Source organism: Lissotriton helveticus, chromosome 5_1 (genome assembly GCF_964261635.1).
Source record: "Lissotriton helveticus chromosome 5_1, aLisHel1.1, whole genome shotgun sequence".
Taxonomy (NCBI): domain Eukaryota; kingdom Metazoa; phylum Chordata; class Amphibia; order Caudata; family Salamandridae; genus Lissotriton; species Lissotriton helveticus.
The window spans coordinates 1,939,322,740-1,939,346,474 of record NC_136065.1 but is presented as its reverse complement, the minus strand read 5'-3'; the positions used below and the strand labels follow the sequence as shown (position 1 = coordinate 1,939,346,474).

The 23,735-nt window shown below is 45.7% G+C and overlaps 1 protein-coding gene across 2 annotated transcripts in view; it reads left to right on the top strand.

The window, feature by feature from the left end:
- Nucleotides 1–23,735, top strand: part of PNPO (pyridoxamine 5'-phosphate oxidase) — a 199,752-nt gene that overhangs the window by 115,321 nt on the left and 60,696 nt on the right. For both annotated transcript variants that reach the window (XM_078645575.1, XM_078645576.1), the window contains exons 2-4: nt 3,509–3,633; nt 4,037–4,136; nt 4,634–4,687. In XM_078645575.1, coding sequence (XP_078501701.1) covers nt 3,509–3,633; nt 4,037–4,136; nt 4,634–4,687 — 279 coding nt within the window. The remainder of the gene's footprint in view (nt 1–3,508; nt 3,634–4,036; nt 4,137–4,633; nt 4,688–23,735) is intronic.

The window sequence follows — 23,735 nt, the reverse complement described above, 5'->3', positions numbered from 1 at the left end:
TGGGAGGGATCCTGCAAACCGGTTCTAATTTCTCTCTCAAACCCCTGGCGGAGTCTAGATTGTATGCGCTCTGCCACCTCCGGTATTGGCAGCCAGTCCTCTGACCTTGGGTGAACGATCTCCTCTGGGTTGAAATCAAGAACTCTCCCATGGCCCTGTGTCAGGCGATTGTCTTTCCTTAATGGGTTTTGCGCTTAGTATAACTTTTTCTTGTTGATGGTCATTTTGGGATGAAGCGGAGTTAGACTCGTTCTTATCTTTGTTAACATCCGCAATGAAGGGCTTTTAACCAGAGGATCCAGGATTCTCGGTTGCCCCATAGCCATGCTCCAACAAGATATTACTGGAGATTTTTTTCATAGGCTTCTGTATGAGGCTATTTTGTTGATTTACCTTTGTCCTTCGGAGGTCCACTATTGTCGGACACCTAATTTCAAAAATAGGAGCAGAAGACTCCACGCTTTTCTGGCGTTGTGCATCTCTTTTTAAAGACCTTGTAAAAGGCCAGATTGCCATCACAACAACCCTGTTAACAGACTCCTGCACAGTATTACCTAATGCTGCAACAAGTGGTTCTTCCATGTACTACCCAGATGCGTCATCATACTATTCTTCATAGTTCCCACTACCAAAGAACTGATGCTCAGACATCTTCAAAAATGCCCATAGTTTCCAGATGTCCAAATCCAAAACGTAAGAATGAGGCGGACTGTCCCAACTTCAGGGCAATGAAGCTGGTAAGTTAAAATGTGGAGGGTGTGGCCTGTACACCTAGGGCGATGCCCCAATCAATTATTTTATACCCCACTATCTAGAAGAGTATATCAGAGGTAATTGCACTTGAGATCAGCGCATTGGACGCTCCGTATTGAGCGAGTAGCCCAATTAGTCCACTGCTGATCCTAGAAATAGCTCAAGGTCCTAAAAAGGCGCCGGGACCGAGCAAACATGTGCCAGGTCACCTGACCTCAAAAGAGGACTGTGCTAGTCAGAGGGTGGGGCCATCTGAGTGCAGGCTTCGCTCCTCAATGATCCTGCTCCACGTTTGATGAAAATACAAAACAAATGCGCTAAGCGACAGAGAGGGTGCTCACACTAGCGATCTCACAATGAAGTTAGTGTATTAGGAGGCCAGAAGACCAAATAACTGTGAACAATAGTCAAAATATAATTGTGGTAGATTAAATATAACAAGGAATGAGAACAAATGATTAATTTAACAATATAACAGTGATTGGGAGAAAAGATTAACGTTCTTAGCTCGGCTGCTGAGCAGCAAAGTAAGAGGAGGGAACTAAGGGGCTCATTACGATGGCGGAATGATCGTTCCACCATTGTAATGAGATTTACCCACCGCCAAATTAAGATGGCGTGGGTATCGCTGTGGACGCAAAGTCTGCCTGGCGGGCGGAGCAGGGCCACTAATATGGTGTCAGTGCCTAGTAGGCACCGTCCGCCATTTTAGGATGTGGGAAATGAAAGACCTTTCCATGGCGGCATCGCTGCCATGGAAAGGCTGGCGGGCATTGGGTCTAGGGGCCCGTTTCAGTCCCACTTGTGTCTGGGAGAGGTGAGGTGCACTTGGGGGATGCCTATGGTACCCCCTACATTTCGCTGCACCAAGTGGAAGGCGCCGTGTGGTGCCTGCCATGCTGTGCCGTGAAATGCTAGACCTGCGATTTTAACATTGCGGCGGGTGCTGTCAGCAGCACCCGCCGCAATGTTAAATTGCCGAATGGGACCGCCATGGTGGCGGTCGCATCATAATTCACGTTGCGTGACCGCCGCATGTCTCGCAGCCGGTCCAAACACTGCGGGGATGGCGGGCGAACTCCTGTCCGCCCGCCATCCTAATGAGCCTCTTGGTGTCTCTCTTACTTATGGGACTTAAGACAGACAGATTGGTGGATGAGTTCATGGTGAGAGCTGAAAGTGTTCATGGTAAATGTAGTTTGTTAAATTGTTATGTCTTCATTGGCTGCAGTGTTTTGGACAGAAAAGCTTAAGAAGCATAATTGAAGCCTCCGGTCCTGACTTAGAATTAGTTCATGAGTGTGGAGGGCAGTGGGCATTAAAGGGCTTCTTGTCCCTTACACGCCTTCATGTACTGTTTCACTGTCATGCGATTGCCCCCGGTGGAGGACTGATTAACATTGCGACTGCTTGTTGTTTCTTTTGTCAATCGGGCTATGCTCTGATATCTGAGGGATATCCTTGGTTCAGGCTAGGATAGTAAGTACACCCTCTGTCCACGCCACATGATGACTGAACAAAGGGGAGCATGATTATAATCCATGGTCAGCCACCTTTTTAATCTGTATCTCTAATGGCAGAAAGTCTATACTCTCTCCCCAATAAAGGCCTATCCAGCCCCTATTGCTGGGTGCTTGCCTTCTTCATGTCTGGGACATCTAATACATATGTGTATATCTATATATCTCTTGTGTGCGATGTGTGGGTCACGGGTGGGCTATCGAATTGAACCAATTTGCATGCTGCTCAAGATGGTGGTCTCTCTCATGTGAGCTTGATGTGTCAATGAGTGGTATACAAACCTGAATGTAAACCCTTCTTGCCCCCCTTGTTGAAACCTCTATTTCTAGTGGGTGTGTGAAAGGCTAAGAGCTAGTGGACTTTCCACTCCCACAGGTGGAAAAGGGAGTCTGGTCAAAATATGACTATTTCTCATATGGCTCTAGTCAAGTTCTGAAAAGGAAATATCAAAGCTCCTCTGACGAAAAAAGCGTCCTTGCCGTTTCTTCTTACACCTACCAAGTTAGTCAAGTTTAGCTTACCCCACAACGGCGGTTTACAAAATGACCCAAAGTAAGGGAAGGAAGCATGAGATTTCATTGGAAAGAAAGGCTAGTGTGGCTGGCCCCTGTCCCCTGGTTCATTCTTAATAGCTGAACAATTAGAAAATAAATCATTGCCTAGAAGCAACCCTACATCAGCCGAACCACTTCCTCCGACAAGACTTTTTTTTTACACTGTGGCTTATATTTGAAGAAATATGACCAGAGTTTCTGGTTCATAAAACCCTTCAGTGGTGAGCTTTGGTGAGGCCCTGAAATTGTTATAATCACATAGAAGGAAAATGTTTGAGACTCTCCTCTCCTTAAACATGGTTGGTTCCATAATGGTACTGTTGCCTTTTGTACCAGAAGTCGCTTGCTAATATCTTTATTAAACTCCTGCTTAGTGTATCTCTGCTGGCCACCACTGATCCCCAAGTGTACCCTTAGCACATGTTTGGCTTACCCCCGGTCTCAAAATCTACCTTCATCACAGGATTAAACAAAGTGCTTTGGAGAGGTATTATGCTGATGCTGTACATCTCAATGGCTCTTAGAGGTTATGACGGTGCTAACGCAGGTCTCCGTTACTTTCCGGGGTGAAAGCTGTATGGCCGCTTTCAGTGACACTCGTAGATATGTGCAGAACTGATGTAGCAGTAATATACTTTGGCTTCAATTAAAGATTTTGCTCTGATCTCTTCTTGTTCCAGACATTTGAGGAGCAACACTTGGTGTCACTGGACCCAATCAAGCAATTTTCGGCATGGTTTGATGAGGCTGTGCAATGCCCTGAGGTTGGAGAAGCAAATGCAGTGTGCTTAGCCACCTGTTCCAGGTAAACTGTGCAAATCAAATGCATAACACAATTTAATCCAATGCGTAATTAGTACATTTTGCCCAATGATCACTGCATAGAGTACACAGTAAGAGATGAGATGTGTTATACTACTTTCGTCATAACTGTTTGAAAGTTGTTTGGTCTATAGAAGATGAAGTATATCTCTACTATGTAAAGTTTGTGGATGTTGGCACACATGGACTAATAACTGTATTTTTTAGGGCTTAATGGGCCTTGATAAGCTGAGGGGCAGCTCTGCTTTTGGACTCCTCTTAGGTCCATATTAGCTACAGATAGCAGTTTAGTCTAGGCCTTAACCATGGTAATGTTTGTAAACCTGGTTGCTGTATTGTGCTGCATTGACTCTCTCTGGTGTATCCTTCCATGTCTTGTCCTTCAGTGATGGAAAGCCGTCCGCCCGTATGTTGCTTCTGAAAGGATTTGGGCCAGAGGGTTTCCAATTCTTCACTAACATCGACAGCCGGAAAGGAAAAGAGCTGGTGAGATTTCATTGTTGTAGAGAGTGTATTTGAGTGTGCTATCTGCACCCGAGTGAATTTGTGCATGTAGCTACATGCATATAAGTATATGAACCTTAGCATACATTTGTGGTTTACCTGCATATGTGTGTTGTTGTGCTACCTGCAAATGTGTTTTGTTGTGCTAATAAATGGATCTGCTCAGTACCAGTTTGCTTTCTCAGATAGTGCAACACATTCTTACTTAAATTGTATTTAGTTCTATCATTTGTGTTACCACTTTTACAGTGGCGAAGGCTGCAGGATGTGGGTTACCAGGCATACAGACCCACAATTAATTGAAAGTAACACCATCCACACAGATTGTTTAGTCCTAGAAAAATAATGGTATTTTCTCAAAAATATATCCATCAGGGATGGCGCTGAACTGACATGCATTACAGACCAAAATCCATTATCGTGGTTTTTCAGGTGACACACAGTGCAGTGTCCTTCAACTTGTCTCTATCGTCTTGCAGGACTCCAATCCCTTTGCCAGTCTCGTCTTCTATTGGGAGCCGCTACATCGACAGGTGAGTTATCCTTGCAAAACTACACTCCGCATGTTGCGTTTCTGGTTGGCGCTGCACAAGGGGTGTGTAATTGAAAGCTGTACATGAATGGTGCCTCTCCGGAGGATGCTGTACACGAGAATTGTGTCTCTGAAGTGAGCTCCACATGTGGGGCATGTCTCTGGAGGTAATTTTACTTTTATGACTCTATCCTTTTTTAAGGTTTTCGTCATGGCTTGTGCAGTCACAGAGTCAACCAAGCACTATGCGTGCTGGTGTTCCACTCACTAACTACCTCCCTAACCTCTTAGTGTGTGGTAAAAGTCGGCCAAGATTTCTTGATATTCTAGATACCTGGATGAGTTGTCAAGAGTGCACGCCAGAACCTTGAATTAAATTTATAAGCAGGATCGTTCTTTGAGAGCGAAGTTGTATTCAGTTGAATGGCTGGAGAGCTCCTAGAGCTCAAGCAGAATGCCGAACTAAGCACAGGTAGTTATATCCTCGCCCAGCAAAGGAAATTTGCTAACAATTCAGTTCCTAGGCGTAGCAAACAGATGTGCTTCCATTATTCATCTGTAATTATCAACAAGGACTAGCTTAGTTGTGAAAGGAGACTCAAAGTACGTTTGTGGGCAAACCATTTGGTTTGATCATGAAGCCCTCACCCACCAACCTGGTTGGTGGCATGCTTCATCATCGGGCCCACCACAGTGACACCGAATGTGTCCCGGGTGTGCTGCGACGCCTGATTACAGCGGAGCTGGTATAATCGCGGAGTGTGCAGTGTTGTGGGTGAGTAAGTGAAAGTTAAAAGCTATACAGTGGGTCCCAGTACCCGAGGGTAAAAGGATAAGTTTTAATTACTGGGCCCCTGTTAGCGTCTAAAAGGCAGACGGACGTGCTGGAGTATGGATTATGACCTCCTACGTCCTCTGTGGTCTACATGTTTCAGCCAGGCCTTTGTCTTTTAAACTGGCTTTCCTCAGGACCAATGAGTATGAGATAGTGAGAATAAATAATACTTAATTTAAGTGGTTGTGTGTGTTTAAATAAAATGTGTCGCACTCGATATGGTGCGTTATGTGTTAGAGGGGGATTCCCTCTTGCTTTACTGTACACGTAACATGAAAGACACAGATAGACGTACAGGGTAGAGTCATTTAGCATGTTTAGCTAGGAAAACAACATATTGCCGAATACTAAGGTGTGTGCACGGCCTAGATTCGGCTAAAATGTGGTCATACCAGTGGTATGGCAAGGATGGGTATTTAAGCGTCAAACCGATTGTTTTTGTGGTGGGCTAAACAGCAAAATATAGCATGGTGAGGTACAGGAAAGTATTGCGCATTATCCTCACACTGGCTAGTTGCTGTTAAAGCCTCCTTGGGTCACCTGGCAGAGAAAAAGACCCTGTAATTTTGTTCGAGAAAGGGAGAAATTAGGTCCAGACCTGTAGGGAGAAAGAGCCTACTGCTTACCCCCATCGTTGCTGTTGCTAGGATATTACTCACGGAAATGCCGGTCTGGATCCTCCGTGGACCTGTTGTCCTTCCGCGGTGCCCCGAGTAACTGGAACGGGCCGCTGGCCGGGTTTAAATAACCCGCCTAATGATGTGCATCTGCATTTTGGTGGAGACAGAAGACGGTGTAGACCCACTTGGAGTGCACAGTGCATGTGCAGGAGATCAGTGTATTTTACGCGCATGCGCTGTGAGGTTGTGTGTAAGCGGGGTAGTTCAGCTTATGGGCGCATGCGTGTTGCAGCGCCTATGTAAGTTAAGAGTTACTGAGCTTGCAGGAATTTTGTGTGTGTAAAAAACCCTGACTGAGATTAGACATTTACTAGCTGGGGTACGAAAAAGTTCACAGAGGATACGTCTAGGAATACAGTTCATTGTACTACAGTTAGGGAAATATATATAGTGTGTGTGCACGCCTCCTGTCCGCGTGGTGGCCTATGAGGCAGGTAGTATTTTCATTCAAGGTTAGTTTCTCATGTGGTGAGGGAATTCCATGGAATGGAATCGTTCAGACCATCTGTATGAGTGGACAGGCGGTATATCCAGCGCTGTTCCTTATTCAGGAGGGTTTTCTCATTAGACTGGGTCACGTTGAACTGTTCAATGACAGTCCAGGTGAAGTCATTTGGGGTGTGGTTATTGGAAAGGAAATGTTCAGTGAGTTTGCTTATGTTTTTACCGCACCGGATGGTGCTCCTGTGTTCTGTAATTCTTATTTTGACTTTTCTGGTCATCATACCTGTATCTCAGTCCACATTTGCAAGTTATTAGATACACCAGCTTTGATGAGTTACAATTGGTAAATTGGCGCTGTGTCCAAGTTTTGCCAGTTTCTAGAGTGAGTGTTTTTGATGGAGAGGTAAGGTGGCATACGCTGCAGTTATTACATGGATGGTGGCCAGTTATTTTTGGTAGGCCCCATGTGTTAAGGATCGTGTTATCTGTGGGTTGGTGGTTCACCCTGGGTCTCGTAGATACCAGTTGGTCCTTTAAGTTCTTGGATCTTTTGTATGCGAAACGGGGCTTTTTCCAGTTCCTGGTTCCTGAATTGATAATCTACCAGTGCTTGCAAATGATGCTGGATACTTGATTCGAGGTTGTGTTGTATGTGGTTACACAGGTAACCACAGGTGTCTCTGGTGGTTTGGTGATGGTTTCGTGGAGTGCTTCTCTATTCTGGTTCCTTGCCCTTTTGCATGTTTTGGAGATGATTCTTGTAGGGTAGCCTCGGTCCTCCAGTTTGTTGGCTAGAGCCGTTGATTGCAGTTTGTAATCTTTGATGTTACTGCAGTTGCGCCGGATGCGCAAAAATTGTCCAAAGGGTAGGTTCTCCCTTAGGGGTCTGGGATGAAAGCTATCAAACCTTAGCAGGGAATTCCTTGCTGTCGGTTTGTAGTATGTGGTCGTTGTTAGGCCATCTTGTTCTGCTTTGATGTTGAGGTCCAGAAAGGCCAGTTCGGTTGGGCTGCTTGTGCACGTGAAGCGGAGGTGGGCGTCACAGTTGTTTATCCATATGAGGAAATTGTCAAGTGACTCCTTATTCCCTTCCCAGATGATAAAGATATCGTCGATGTAGCGACGCCAGGTTTTTATGTTGGTGGAGTAGGGATTTGTGGGTGCCTCAATATGGATCTGTTCAAAATGGTGGACGTATAGTCCCGCCACACTGGGGGCAAAAACACTCCCCGTGGAAGTTCCATTGATCTGTAGGAAGAACTTTCCTTCATATTCAAAGTAATTTTCTTTTAGCGCATGAGTGGCGCAGTCAAGTATGAAGCGTCTGGGGGTTCGGTATTCCCAGGTGTTCTCCATTAGGACCTCATGTAGTACTTGTAAGGTAGCATCTTGGGGTAGGCGGGTGTATAAACTCTCTGTCTAATCCGACTAGGAGTTGTGTGGCTGGATTGAAGCTGGTGTCCTTGATGATGTTAAGGAGATGTTTCGTGTCCTTGATATAGGACGGTGTCCATTATACAGCTTCTTCCTGGTACACTGATAACATTTTGCAAAATACTGCACCCATCCCACTGCAGCTGTAACCTTGAGAGTTGCTTGCAATTGCCAGAATGAGAATGACCTATCTTACTGTCTTGTCTTCCAATGCTATCTGGAGCTGAGCCCTGCAAAATATCTTTAATTGTCGGTCGCTGAAGCTTGTGCATGTGTTGGTGCTATAGCAGTTGTGTTCACGTGACAAAGCAAGATGGAGTCCGTTTTGTTTTTGCATTTGTGGCCTAGGTGCCCACATTTACATACTTTTGTCACTGCATAACAACCGTCTGACCATTCACTATCATCCAAGTGCCTGGCCTTCTTCTGGAATCGGTACTCCCTTTTTAATCATCTCGTCCTTGCTGGTAACCTTTGAGGCCTATACAACTCCTCCCCTTACTTAGGTACATTGAGCATTAGCTTGTTCCTGTCAATAAAAAGCAAAAATACAACAATCACTAATCCTAGATGCATGTGATCCACTATCTTTTCCCAAAATCCAGGTTTGCCCATCTCATGTCCTATCTGCTATGCCTTTGCGATATCAGATGTACTATCTATTATATTTTGAGCATTGTCATGTATAAAAGTGCAACATTGTGTGTTTGTTACATTGCAGACCCCAACATCCTTGGTAAAATTAAATCCAAAACCATTCCGTTTTGCAAAAACAATGATACACATGGCAATCATTTTGTCAGAAATGTTAGATATTCTTACTTCATTCAATGCTACCCTTACTGGAGGAACCATAGCAAAACAAAGGGCTAAAATGTCTTCCCCAGCATTCCTCCTTTGGTGATGGAAATGGATGTTCTTCATTTGTTTAGTGCGATGTCTTCATTGAGATACGAAGGCTAAATAATAGGAGCCATCCCACCCAACTGATAATGAGAAATATGCCTGGTTTCCACAAACGTGATACATATCATATGGAGCGCACTAACTACTCTGCCATGGTAGAAATGTGAAGTGTGTGTGCTGTTACTTTAAACCACTAGTAATGTTCTATTGTTATGCAAAGCATTCCTATCATTCCAGGCCATTCATTCAAAGCTTTTCCCTAGAAATAGGTTCATTCTGGAACCTTAACACCCTTTTTTGTTTATGCAGGTAATGCCCAGTATCATTTTATATGCTGCTAAATTCTTTTTCAACCTTCAGGCAACATTCATTGCGCATCTTTTGGCACTGTAAATTTAATTACCCTTGATTTCTCATCTAATCTTTTACATTCTTGCTGCTGTGCAAAATGTTCTGGGTACCTGTGGGACAGCAAAGAAAAGCAAATAATACATGACCATGGAAAAGAAAACTCTCTTTCTACATATGTGAATTCTTCAGCCATGGAGGCTGGCATGTGTGCATATCGAGCAATTGGACACATTCATAATCGTTTAGTAAGTTTGAATTGGCTGCAACAAGATCCGCTGCATACCGGCTGGGCCTGGGAAGGAGAACACTGGTCTGGCGGGGAGGAGGGTCGGGCCCCGGAGCAATTGGACAGGGGTACTGATACACTGCAATACCTTCTCCAAACATTGATCTCACAGCTGCTTCACAGGAGCCCCTCTTGGACCTCGTGGGGTGCCGGGAGCTTCAAGCGTTGACCAGCCCATACCCGGTGCAATATAACCTCCTGGGTGAGAGTAACAACCTCCATCTGAACCCCTGCCTGAGTCCTGCGTTGTGCCACGCCATCACCGGCCCAGTTGATGTCCAAAATGGGGAGACCGAGCTCCCAAGGCATCCACCACCCAAACCCAGACTAAAATAGAACAATATACCACGAGCGAACCTGGTCCGGGTGAAGGGACAACTGGAGGCTCATCCCTCCAGTGCGCCGACCTCACCACTATCCTACAGGCTATCCGCACGTTCCAGGCCTCGGTGGAGAACAAAATTGGGAAGGTTCGGGTAGACATGGCCCTGATGCGCCAAGATCTGTGCAACGCTACTGGTCGTATCTTGGAGGCGAAGTCCCGCATTTCTACAGCTGAGGATGACATGCGCCAACTGAAGGAACAAGTAACCCACGTGTAAGCCCATACTACGCAATTACACAGAAGGGCTGAAAATGCTGAAAATCAGTCGTGGCGCCAGAATCTCTGCCTGGTAGTATTCTCGGAAGGGGCTGAACGAGACCAAACGGCAGCCTTCCTTGAGCACTGACTGACATCATGGATGTCCAGGGATGTACTGTTGCCGTGGTTCGCTATCGAGCAGGCCCATTGCTGTCTTGCGCCTAAACCACCACCGGAGCCGCACATCGCCCAATCATTGACCTAGGGACGTTCTTTTGCTCCTGAGGCGGAAGCCGGGAGCTAGTTAGCTATTTTAATACATTTTAAATTGTTTTGCCTGTACTTTTTAATAAAAAATATTAAAACTGCTTATTTGCACCAGACGCTTTTATGAGTGATTGAATACACCCACCTCGCGCCGCGCCCTTCGGGGACCTCATAGTTATCCTCGAGCCGAGTTGGGCACTCTGTTTACCGGGACCTAGAGGGGCCGATTCACTACAGCGGCCATCTTGGGGAGGACGAGGTTGCCGCGCTAGTTGCTGGGAGGTAGGGCTGGACACGACGCGCTAGAGCGCATAAATTGAGAGGCACAGAGCAGCTGGGTAAGACCTAGGGACGTTATTTTGCTCCTGAGGCGGAAGCTGGGAGCTAGTTAGCTATTTTAATACATTTTAAATTGTTTTGCCTGTAATTTTGAATAAAAAATATTATAACTGCTTATTTGCACCAGACGCTTTTATGAGTGATTGAATACACCCACCTCGTGCCGCGCCCTTCGGGGACCTCATAGTTATCCTCGAGCCGAGTTGGGCACTCTGTTTTACCGGGACCTAGAGGGGCCGATTCACTACAGCGGCCATCTTGGGGAGGACGAGGTTGCCGCGCTAGTTGCTGGGAGGTAGGGCTGGACACGACGCGCTAAAGCGCATAAATTGAAACGGTCCCTCTACGCGCTAGCGAACGCGCTTGCGGATGCGCCTTAGCGCGCGGAAGGAGCGCCTAAGGAAAGCCCGTCTGTGCCCGTCCGTGCCAGGCCGGGCTAGGACGTGGCTTAGGGCTATAATAATGGAATCCCCACTCCCTAAAACCCTCTGTTATAGTGGTGATCTGCTAAGGGCACTTAGAGGAGATGTGAGGGCTACCTGTCCTATAGAGACATTACTAGCGGAGGTAATATCCTTCTGTCCTCATTGCAAGCCTTTAAAGCAAGTGAGAGATAATAATACCCGTTTTACATTCGCCCTGTTAAACTGCCGATCTCTCCCGAGGCACGCGGTGGAGATCCATCTGATCCTAGAGGAACGAGGCCCAGATGCACTCTTTTTAACTGAGACTTGGCTGACCGATTCATCCGACCCGGATATAGTCCAGGCGCTCCCGCCCAACTATTCGATCATCAGGCAGGATCGTCTGACGGGGCGGGGAGGAGGTGTGGCAATTATCTATAAGAACAACTTTAGATGTAGAACCTCTGAGAGTCCACTTACAGAATGCGAGAGTCTTGGCTTCTCCATATCCTTTTCGCCCATGTGTACTTTATCAGCGATTTTGGTTTATAGACCCCCGGGGGATTACCACGATTTCTGTAATAACCTTCTAGATAAGATCTCTCTCTCCATTAGCAGTGCCCCTAATTTTTCCATCTTGGGCGATCTCAACATTCACCTTGATGAAGTCGATGCAGCTGCATCGCAGTGTCTGCTGGATACCTTGGGAGTAGTACATTTGGAACAAATTGTGACTAGCTCCACTCCTGTAGCTGGGCACCTACTAGACCATTGTTTTACTAACCTTGCCGAACATCGTGTGTGATCAGCCTTACTTTGTTCCTTGGTCAGACCACGCCCTACTCTCTTTTGTGTGGTCTCCAGCAATACAGAATCATAGGGTTACCCTTTCAAAGAAAGTTGGCCGATTTTGGTCTAGACTACCGGTCAAGGACTGGGAGGCAGCCCTGAAGAGGTGCCCGCCTATTCCCCATGAGGACCAGTGGTAGCTAACGAAGCCTTTAACAACTGGCTTAATTACACCTTAGATGCCACCCTCCCTAAAAAAGAGATGCGGCATCGGGAAGGTCATAATAAACAACCGTGGTACTCTGGAGAACTTAAGGAGCATAAACAACTGTGCAAACGAGCAGAAAGGAAGTGGAGAAAGGACTTTGCACCCGTGGCGAAAACTGAATATAAAGCATCCTGGAGAACCTGGCCTTACGGGCCAAGCGGCGCAGGGCACGCCTAAAATCCCCGAGTTCACCTGCCTTGACCGACAGAGACACTGGACACTCTGTTAGGCGTAGAAAAGTAGTTTTATTAGCTGCAGCTAAGCACAGTTATCTAAGAAGTACCAACAGGTAGGTTCTCAAGAGACTGCCACTTCAATCTGTGGCGCACAGTCTATTATACAACACAAGTTTACAATGACAACTCCCAAAATACACAAAACTAACGAATAGGAATAGTTCGAAAACAAGTATCAGATGTCTAAAACACACCCTCCTTTCAGACCCCGTGTGCTCCCCTCCCATCAGGTTAATCAACACAGGTGACCATAATCCAGTTTGCAAGTGGTAAAACATGTGTAGAATGCTTCAAAAGGAGAGCTATGTAACAAGAGAACACACGGAGAGAATAGTGAAGGCCAGTTAAATAAGATAACACAGAGAAGAATGGTGGGACCCAAACAGTGGAATAGAGTCATGGATTAATCAGTCTAGACATGGCTTTGCGAACTCGGCCGGACCCTGACATCAGCATCGCACACAAGGACAAAGGTTGCTCTTCGACAAGCAAAACACCGAGCAGCTGAAAGTGGCAGAAAGACCATTTTCTTACGTTAGCCGTGCTGCCTGAGTGGGGCAACATAAAATGGCGACTAAACGTAAAGATGGAGACTGTAGCAAAGCGAGGCTGAAACTACGTAACCTCAGACCTTCCTTTTGCCATACTCCGGCAAAGCAAAAAGGAACCCATGTCAATCTGAGTCGATGTCAATGGTCATGAGGTCACTAAGATGTTGTTGCACCATCATCTTAATATGTTCAGTCTGTTGTGCTACTGGTCTAGAAACACAGATCGTGGCACAAAGTCCACAAACAGCTGGACCACACTGCAGACAAAGACAGCAAGAAAAGACAAGTGCTAGAATCATTCCAAGGAAGGTTAACACTTTCCATCCCCAAGTGGATAGTAGTCCCCAAAACCATCCCATCACAGACCAATCTCCAGTATCTTGGGGAATAGATTCAGAGATGACATGTAGCTTAGAGATGGCTTGGTATACCGTAGGGGCGTTATCCGGAATGTAAATACAGCAACTAGACCCAATCAATTTACAAACTCCTCCTTTGTCTGCAAGCACTATGTCTAACACCATCCTGTTCTGCAAAGTCATAAGTCGGTCCGCCTGAAGCTCAACAGTTAAATTTTTCAATGCTCCAGAAGTAACATTAATTGTGGCATCAACCACACGGACCAACTGTCTGATATTTCTACTATTGGCCATCGGACCCCAGAAGGGAAGGAATCCTTTCAGAAAATCCCCTCCTTCTTGCCCTGCTGTATCTTCTGAATCTAGTACTCCTCTAGTAACTCTCTTCTTGTGATAATCAGCAGGAGCAGTATATGTAGGAGGGAGGAGAAAAGCTATATAACATGTTCCCAAAAAGTGTGTGGGAAGCCATGTATATGCCTTATCGTAACAGATGAAATATGTACCTTGTGATGCCACTAACTGTGCGGGAGTAGAAGGAGTATAGACATAAGTGTGGGAACAGTTGCTCCTCTCTTGCTTAGTTTTGGTATTCTGGCCATTTATCTGTAAACACAAACGACCTTTTTGGGGTAGTACCCAAATAGGTGCAGAATTCCGCTGTTTAAGCTTGTCAGTGAGACTAAGAGTGTAACGAGTTATATTCCACCCATCATACGCTCTCTTTTCATCTTTGGGAATCTTGATGATGTCAGCAATCTTTGCCATGGTTACAATGCCCTTTATCAAAGAACTGTGACTGAAATCCACTCCACCATTATAGGATCCACCAGAAGGATATCTGAGTAAATTCTGGTATGTATTGGAAAACATGGCCAGATAAGCCCAAGCAGAACCTTCGTATGTAAAAGGAAGAACTAGATACGGCATTCCTCTTTGTGTATTATGTGGCATGAGACCACATACCCAACAGTCAGTAACATTTACAATCAATTGATGCTGGTGTAACAGTTTAATGAACGAATTATTAAGATATTCCATTCTTCTCATTTGCTCATGATCTGGGAGTGAGTAAAATTTGTGGGGGTGAAACAATAGTAGATGGAGTTAAAGGGGCAGAAATAGGAACAGGTACTAACTGTAGAACATGAATAAGCCATCCTATGCATGCTAATAAACTACTCAGACCTACTAAAACACATAATGCTACGCCACATCGACCAAATAATAATTTTTTATAATGAGCTCTCTTCAGTATTTTCGTATCACTTCCTTTCCCTGTACTATCCATTACTCTAAAGGCGTTGCTCACGATAATCTTCCTATATCACTTGGCTGTGATTGTTAGCCGTCCTATGACACTGCAAGTCCTGTTGACCTAGTCACTATTCAGGTCACAGCTCAAGACTCCTACCGCGACCCTGCAACTTGATGGATAAGGGAAGGAAAAACTTTTCTTTATTAGCAGAATGTAAAGAAAAGGAAAGTTTGAATTAATTGTCTTCAGAGGATCTTTTCCTTAAATTATAACGTCTCTTTCCGGATGTTGTTTGGTCCTGGAACAAATGTTCGGGATCTGTTGTATCAAGTCTTAGATGAGAAGGTACAGCTTCCTGCAGAACATCATCGTCCTCTTTCTCTGAACTAGTCCAATCCAGGTGTGCACTGCTAAACGGAACAAACTTGGGTACCTTTCCGCACTCACTATCTCCAATGCCTTCTCGAACCCACTGGTCATAAGGCAAAGGTAATGGTACCCTTTTACAGTGCACACCATGGATCCAATGTCTTTTTCCCAGGACCTTGACCGCCGTCCGGGTTGTAAGCAGGACTTGTCTTGGAGGCCCCCAGCGACGTTCCAAATTCTTTTTCCTCTGGAAGTTTTTCAGACACACCCAATCTCCGGGCCGGATGGTGTGTCCAGGATCTGAAGAGGCCTCTGGTAAAGCGTTTTGAACCTGTTGACGAATGACATGCAATTTAGTGGTGAGATCATGCAAATAGTCAATCAACAATGGATAGGGGATATCTGAGTACTCCTTGGGTCTGGGGACTCCCCAGACGTTAGCTGGACGTCCAAACACAATCTCGTATGGGCTAAGCCCCAAACGAGAATGAACAGTTGTTCTAGTGGAAAGGAGTGCTAAAGGTAATGCATCAGGCCAAGAAAGGCCCGTGCTGGCCTGAATCTTTGCTAGCTTAAGTTTGAGAGTACCATTGTAACCCTCTACCAGACCCGCTGACTGAGGATGGTTTGCCGCATGAAATTTCTGTTTGATGCCTAAACCTACACACACCTTTTGCATAATTTGACCTACAAATTCACTTCCATTGTCACTCCAGACAATGCGCGGCAAACCAAACCTCGGGAAGAATTCTTTCAAGAGTATTTTAGCAGTGGACAAAGCAGTATTGTCCTTTAGGGGGTAGGCCTCTATCCATCTGGAAAAGGCACAAACCACCACCAGGACATACTTGAGATTATTGGAACGTTCCATATGGATGTAATCTATCTGCAATACCTCAAACGGGTATGTAGGGGGTGCAAAGTGACCTGCTGGAGTTGGAGTTTCTTTTCCTGGGTTGTGCATCAAACAAACAATGCAGTGTTTCACCTTTTTCTGCACATTTTGGAATACCCTCATTCTGCCATACTGGAGCTAAAAGCTTGCATATACCACGGGCATTAATATGAGCTGGTCCATGAGCCATAGTAACTACAGGCAACACATACGCATCAGGTAACAACCATCGCTGATGCTCTGACAATTCCGTATCATCCAACATTCCCGTACTTTCTTTCCACGTACTCAATTCTTTCTCAGTGGCCTCCTTCTGAATTGCTTTCACACTTTCCACTGTGTTTTCACACATACCAGCTTCTGCAACCCATCTAGCAGGCCCTGCAACATACATGCGACTTTCAACATTCCTCGCTGTTTCCTTCGCTATCTCGTCTGCAAATGCATTCCCTCTACCCACGTCATCAGTAATTTTCTTGTGCGCACTGCACTTCACAATCGCTATCTGAGTAGGCAAGGCAAGTGAGTCAAGAAGATCCGTTACCAACTGACCATGCTGTATTTTAGTGCCGTGGGAGGTGAAGAATCCTCTTTCCCTCCACAAACGACAAACTATGGGCAACGCCAAACGCATATTGACTGTCAGTATAGACAGTCACTCTTTTCCCTTCAGCCAATACACATCCTCTTGTCAACGCAATCAGTTCTGCAGCTTGTGCTGAGTTATGCAAAATACGTGCAGTTTCAACCACTGTGTACAACGTCGTGACTGCATAAGCAGCTGTTATTTCGCCATTAGGGAGCTTAAAACATGACCCATCCACCCATAGGGTACCATCTGGATCCACAAGTGGTGTATCCTTAAGGTCTATTCGACCCTTTGTTTCTTCTTCAGTGCGAAGAAAACAATCATGCTGATCTTGTACATTATTAACATCCAAAACAGGCAACAATGTGGCTGGATTCAAAACATTGCATCGTCTTATATGTATATGACTAGCTAGAAGCGTCAACTCATATCCAGACAAACGAGCACTCGTTAAATGCTGAGTTTTTGTCCTATTCAAAAGAGTATCCACTGCATGTGGAACCATCTCATTAAGAGTATGATCTAACACTAGTCCAGCGGACTGACGAATAGAAATGGCCGCTGCTGCTGTTGCTCTAAGGCAACTAGGTAATGCCTTCGCTACTGGATCTAATGTTGCAGAAAAATAGGCACACGGTCTTTGTTTGTCACCAAATCGCTGCGTTAAAACTGATAATGCGCAACCTTCCCTTTCATGCACATATAGTGTGAAAGGTTTACTGTAATCTGGAGTACCTAACACAGGAGCAGAACACAAAGCAGTACGTAAGTCTGTAAAACTCTTTTGGCATTCATCAGTCCAAGGCAAAGGCTGAGGCGTATCTTTAAGTGTAAGTGCCACCAGAGGTTTGGCAAGAAGGGAAAAATTTGGAATCCACTGCCTACCATAAGAGGTTATGCCTAAGAAAGCACGCACTTCTCTCTGTGACAATGGTACAGGCATTCGCGCAATTGCATGAATACGTTCTGGAGTCAATCGCCTTCCCTCCTTCGACAAGAGATGACCTAAGTAGGTAACTTCTTGTCGGCAATATTGTAACTTGGAAGACGATACTTTATGATTTACATCAGACAAATGCTGTAAGAGCGACACAGTCGCTGCTTTACAAGCAGTCTCAGAATCAGCAGCAATCAATAGATCGTCCACATATTGGATAAGAGTGGCACCTGAGGGCAAAGAAAATGTATTAAGTTGCGACTTCAAAGCTTGACTGTATATTGAAGGACTCTCACAATAGCCTTGAGGTGCGCGTTTGAACCGGAAGCTTCGACCTCCGAGAGAGAAGCCGAAAAGATCCCTACTTTCTACAGCAATAGGAATGCTAAAGAAAGCATTCTTAAGATCGATCACTGAGAACCAGACTGCTGAAGCAGGAAGCATAGTAAGCAAAGTCGTGATATCTGGCACAACAGGAAATTGAGGGACAACAATTTTGTTGACCTCTCGAAGATCAATGACAAAACGGTAAACAGGTGGCTGAGAAGGATCAGTACGTTTAAGAATAGGCAAAACAGGACTATTACAGACGTTTCCTCTAGTCTCTTCGACCACACCCTTCTGAACCAAATCATGAACGATGGCCAACAAGGCTCGCTCACCGTCACTGGAGATCTTCTATTGAGGAACACGTGGCATCTTAACATTGTCTTTGATAGTAATGACATACGGTGGAATTTGTAACAAACCAGCATCATTTGGACCCACAGCCCAAAGTTTAGCCGGAGAGATTGCAACTCGGGTGGCAGTTGTTCCTTAGAAACATACATTGGAGAAGTCGTTTTATCACCCAATGTAAGATGTACACCAGAAGGCGAACAGTACAACGTAGCATATAAACGTTTCAAAAGGTCTAAACCCAACAAATTCTCTCCGCATCCTGTTGTTAAAAGGAGTGGAGCTTCTAAATCATATGGACCAATAGAAATGGGCAAGGGACAAGAAATAGGATTTGAAACTGGGGCGCCAGAGAATCCTACAGAAACATTTGTTAAGCCAGACAAAGGTGCCCCAGGGAGTTTAGAACGCATGATAGAACTTCTCATAGCGCCAGTATCCAAGAGAAATGGTTCTATAACACCTAATGCCATAACATTAACATAAGGTCCTTCCTGATCTACTGGAACTGATATGACTCCCTCACTTTGTCTCTGGCTGTCCTAGCTAGTATGGAAAGCAACATTCTCATTGTCGTAACAATAGTCGTCATTGTAGTATTGTGCAGATTGAGAAGTCTGCTGGTCAAAGTAATTCGCAGAGGTTTGAGGAGGAGAGGGACGTTGTTCCTGAGGAGGGGCACCACGGCCTCTACCTCTAGACATGGATCGAGAATCGCCACGACCTCGTGGCGCTAATGATCCACCATACCGTTGTAATAGAATCGGACAAGTGTTCTTAAAGTGACCATCTTCCTTACAGTAAGCACACTGGTTGGGGCCCAATGAAGCCCGAGGAACAGAGGAAACTGGCTTTTGCAACAATCTTTGAAACTGTGGGGGCTGGGGAAATGAAGGCTGAGCAGAACGAGGGGGAAAAGCCTGGTGCAAAAGAACCTTCGTCTTCAAGTCTTTTGTCTTTTTCTCCGCTTTCTCCTTATCTTCCTTCTCCCTATTCTCATAATATTGAGCAGTAGCCAGTATCTGGGCAGTGGAAGAGACAGCCCACGAACTCTCCGACTGGTTTAGTTTGTTCGATAATTCTGGAAGTAAATTAAAAACAAACTTGTCTACAAATAAACGCTGTCCCCCTTCAGTGCTCATGTCTTGCCCACTATGGTCGATGAAAGTCTCCTCAAAACGAGTAAAGAAGTCAGAGACACTTTCATCCGTCTTTTGCTTACATGCCGCCAACTTATCCCAGTTAACACGCATCGCCGGCATTAGAGTTTTCATCAAATCTATAATTCTTCCAGGTAATTCTGTAATCAAAGCGTCTGGTTTAGCCCCACCTACTTGACCTACGTCTGCAGCCGTAATGGCAGCCCAATCACCACCTAAAGCTGCCGCATGATCCTGTCTACGAATCTTAGCCCATATAGCTTGTGGGACTACATTCCCCATAAGTAAGTCAATGTCAGCCAAATTCATAATACAAGCGTCAACAGTCTGAGACAGCTCCTTATAATATCCAGCAGGATTCTTACGAGGGTCCGGTAAAGACTGTTTAAGAGCCAATACTTCCGATCTTTTCCACGGGTCATGCACCCATATGCGCTGAAAATGAGCAGGAACACCTGGATTATTACCGGCTTGAGGAACTGCATCTCTCCATATGGGAGGAACTTCTCGCATAGGATATTGTGTCGTCTTACGACGAACCGCAAGATCAGGTTCAGGAGAATTCTGAGAGAAAAGGGTAGACCGAAAAGCAACAAGTTGCTGAACAGCACGCTCTACAGCAGGACCCACGATCAATCCCTTATCAAATTGATCCTGAATGTCAAATAAATCCCGAGGAGGCGAGTCTAGATCCACGTCTCCCCATGCTTTAATCAAAGTATTGCACATTACATCAAATACGTATCTCTGTGTGGGCGCGTTCCATTGAAGAAAAGTATCTAATATATCATGTGTGTCATACGGTACACGACTCGTGATCCAATTAGAAGCAAGGGAATCTAATTTAGTTCGTTCTTCAAAATCTGGAAACTGACTACGAGACTGTCTCCTAGACGAAGCAGGAGAAAAGAAAAGAGGGCCAAGCAAAGGTGATAACAGACCTGCGACAGTATCAACTAAACGCCGTCTAGCAGTAGGGGAATCTGAGACTAAGACAGGAGACAATGTATTCTATAAAACAGAAGAGGAATCTGTAGCAAAGGAAACGACAGATAGAGAAGGCTGAGGCACAGGAGATTGAGGTACAGGTATTGTGGGCAAAGGAAGCTGAGGCAAAATGACAGGGACAGGTATCTGTGCAGGAAGTACAGCGGCTGCATTGGCAGCAGGCTGCAATGGAGGTGCATTGGCACCCACCACGTAAGGCGGTGGTAATGTCAACAAATGGGACATGAAAGAATCATCATCAGGATTTTTACTCTTTGTAACGGTAGGCAATACAGGGTAGCATCTATCCGCTGCCATACGATGTTGTCTTTCCGACACCTGAATCATCTGATCAGTTTCATCATTTTTAAATTGCTGGGCAGCCTGTAGAATCGTCACGCTCTGCTCTTTCTTATCTTTCTTCATTTGCTTAATTTCTTTCTGTTTGGCTTCCTTGCGCCATAGGCGAAAAGAGTCAAACATAGCCGGCCGGGCTTTTCTCTTGAATAAAATCGCTTCCAAATTATCTAAAATCTCAGTCTCAAAGAACCCATGTTGTGGCCATTGTAAAACACCATCTTTTTTAGTGTAACGGGTCCATATTTCACTAAAAACTATAGGACCCACACCATGCTTTGAGTACAACTCGTAATTAGGAGTTCCAACTGGAGGAATCGGACACAAATCCTCCAACCGGGAGTCCTTAGAACAAGCACAACAACAAAATCTCTTAAATTTGCTAAATCCAGGCATTTTAACCTTACAAACGTCAAGGGATCTATTTAGACAATAGAGTCACAGCACAAACGTACTTACCCCTTGGCTTCAGTTAGCGCGCTAATCAAATAACAAAAATACAAAACAAAGAGAGTGGGCGCTACCCACGAATACTTAACTAAATGCTTTTCTCACGCCAACAGATGTCCGTCTATCGTCTCGCGATACCAATCATCACCAGGGGCCAAGGCAGGGCGACAGTCAGGGCAGCAGTCGTCAGCAGCCGTCGGGAAGGAGTAGCTACGCTTCAAAAGACCTTCGGTCCACTTTCGACATGCAGGGGTCGCTCACGTGGTTCGCGAAATCCTCCGGAATTTTCCTGCGAAGCTCCTCACGACTCTCGGGCAAAACTACTACCGCTGAAGTCGCCCACACGTTGGGCCGTCAATTGGAGAACCTGGCCTTACGGGCCAAGCGGCGCAGGGCACGCCTAAAATTCCGAGTTCACCTGCCTTGACCGACAGAGACACTGGACACTCTGTTAGGCGTAGAAAAGTAGTTTTATTAGCTGCAGCTAAGCACAGTTATCTAAGAAGTACCAACAGGTAGGTTCTCAAGAGACTGCCACTTCAATCTGTGGCGCACAGTCTATTATACAACACAAGTTTACAATGACAACTCCCAAAATACACAAAACTAACGAATAGGAATAGTTCGAAAACAAGTATCAGATGTCTAAAACACACCCTCCTTTCAGACCCCGTGTGCTCCCCTCCCATCAGGTTAATCAACACAGGTGACCATAATCCAGTTTGCAAGTGGTAAAACATGTGTAGAATGCTTCAAAAGGAGAGCTATGTAACAAGAGAACACACGGAGAGAATAGTGAAGGCCAGTTAAATAAGATAACACAGAGAAGAATGGTGGGACCCAAACAGTGGAATAGAGTCATGGATTAATCAGTCTAGACATGGCTTTGCGAACTCGGCCGGACCCTGACATCAGCATCGCACACAAGGACAAAGGTTGCTCTTTGACAAGCAAAACACTGAGCAGCTGAAAGTGGCAGAAAGACCATTTTCTTACGTTAGCCGTGCTGCCTGAGTGGGGCAACATAAAATGGCGACTAAACGTAAAGATGGAGACTGTAGCAAAGCGAGGCTGAAACTACGTAACCTCCATCCCTGAGATCGTACAAAAAATTATTGCAATCTACGCAAGCAGCATATTACCAGGGTAAAGTCTCGGAAGCAGCTAATGCCCCCAGAGAGATTTTTAAAATCTTTCAATCTCTGGTCGCTACTCCTAGGGTTACTAGTCCTGCTCCGGACCCTCAGAAACATTGTGAGGACCTAACTGTTTTCTTCGCTTCCAAAGTGTCTAACATCTACTCCAGCTTTGTGCCAACTCCATATATTCCAGACGAAATGGAGAGTGGTAGTGAGAGGTCTGAGGGGGGAGCCCCTAACTTATTTGCAGATCTCAAAGCCTTTCCGCTGCTAGATCTCGTTATTGCGGAAAGTCTCCTTAACAATTTAAAATCGGGCTCTCCTCAGGATGTTGCTCCTCCGGCGGTTCTTAAGCAGGTATCGGAAACAGTATGCCCGGCGATAATGCAGGTCATTAACGCGTCTCTGGCCTCAGGAGTAGTACCCCCCAACTGGAAGAAGGCAAAGGTCCGGGCCCTGTTAAAAAAACCTAATCTGGACCCGGAAGATCTGGCTAACTACAGGCCTATTTCGCTGCTCCCGAGCCTCAGAAAAATAGCTGAAAAACACGTTAACCAGGCCCTCTCTTCATTTGTTGAGTCTACGGGCTCATTACTTTCAACCCAGACTGGATTCAGAGCCAAGCAAGGAACAGAGACAGCTCTGGTGGCGGTGGTGGAGGCAACTAGGGGTATTGTGGATTTGGGAGGCTGCGCTGCGGTGGTCCTATTGGACCTCAGCGCAGCCTTCGACACTGTAAACCACTCTCTCCTGCTGCACCGGCTACGTCTCGCAGGGGTCTCTGGATTGGCCCTTAAATGGCTCCATTCCTTTCTATCGGACAGATGCTTCTCCGTATTTGAGGATGAGGTGTCATCGAGCCAGCTGCAACTGAGTCACGGCGTTCCCCAGGGATCATCACTCAGCCCCACGTTGTTTAACATTTACATGAGACCTTTGGCTGGGGTGGTGCTTCCCTGGGGAATCCAGCTTGTCACCTACGCCGATGACACGCAGCTAGTCGTTTTTTTGGTGAGGGACGATGCCTTAGATCAGGGGATCAACAATCTGACCCCGTGTCTCACCAAAGTCCTTAAATGGATGACCTCGTCTTTTTTAAAGCTAAATGGGGCCAAAACTGACATTATGCTGTTGGGCTATAAAGCCCCAATCAACTTGGACCCCTGGTGGCCGCATTGTCTGGGACCTCCTCCGGTGCCCAAGACCAAAATAAAAGCTTGGGGGTCTGGTTGGACTCCTCCTTGAACTTCCAATACCAGGCCAAGAAGGTGGCCGCAACCTGCTACGGATTGATGCGAGTTCTTAAAAAAGTCCTAGATCTTCTTCCATTTGAGGCCAGACGCGTATTGGTCCAGTCGTTGATTCTTTCGCGATTGGACTATGCAAATGCTATCTATATGGGGGCACCAGCAGCTACCATAAAAATTCTGCAATCTGTGCAGAATTGTGCAGCTCGCTTGCTTATGAAAGTCCCCAAACGATGTTCGGCGAAGGCCTC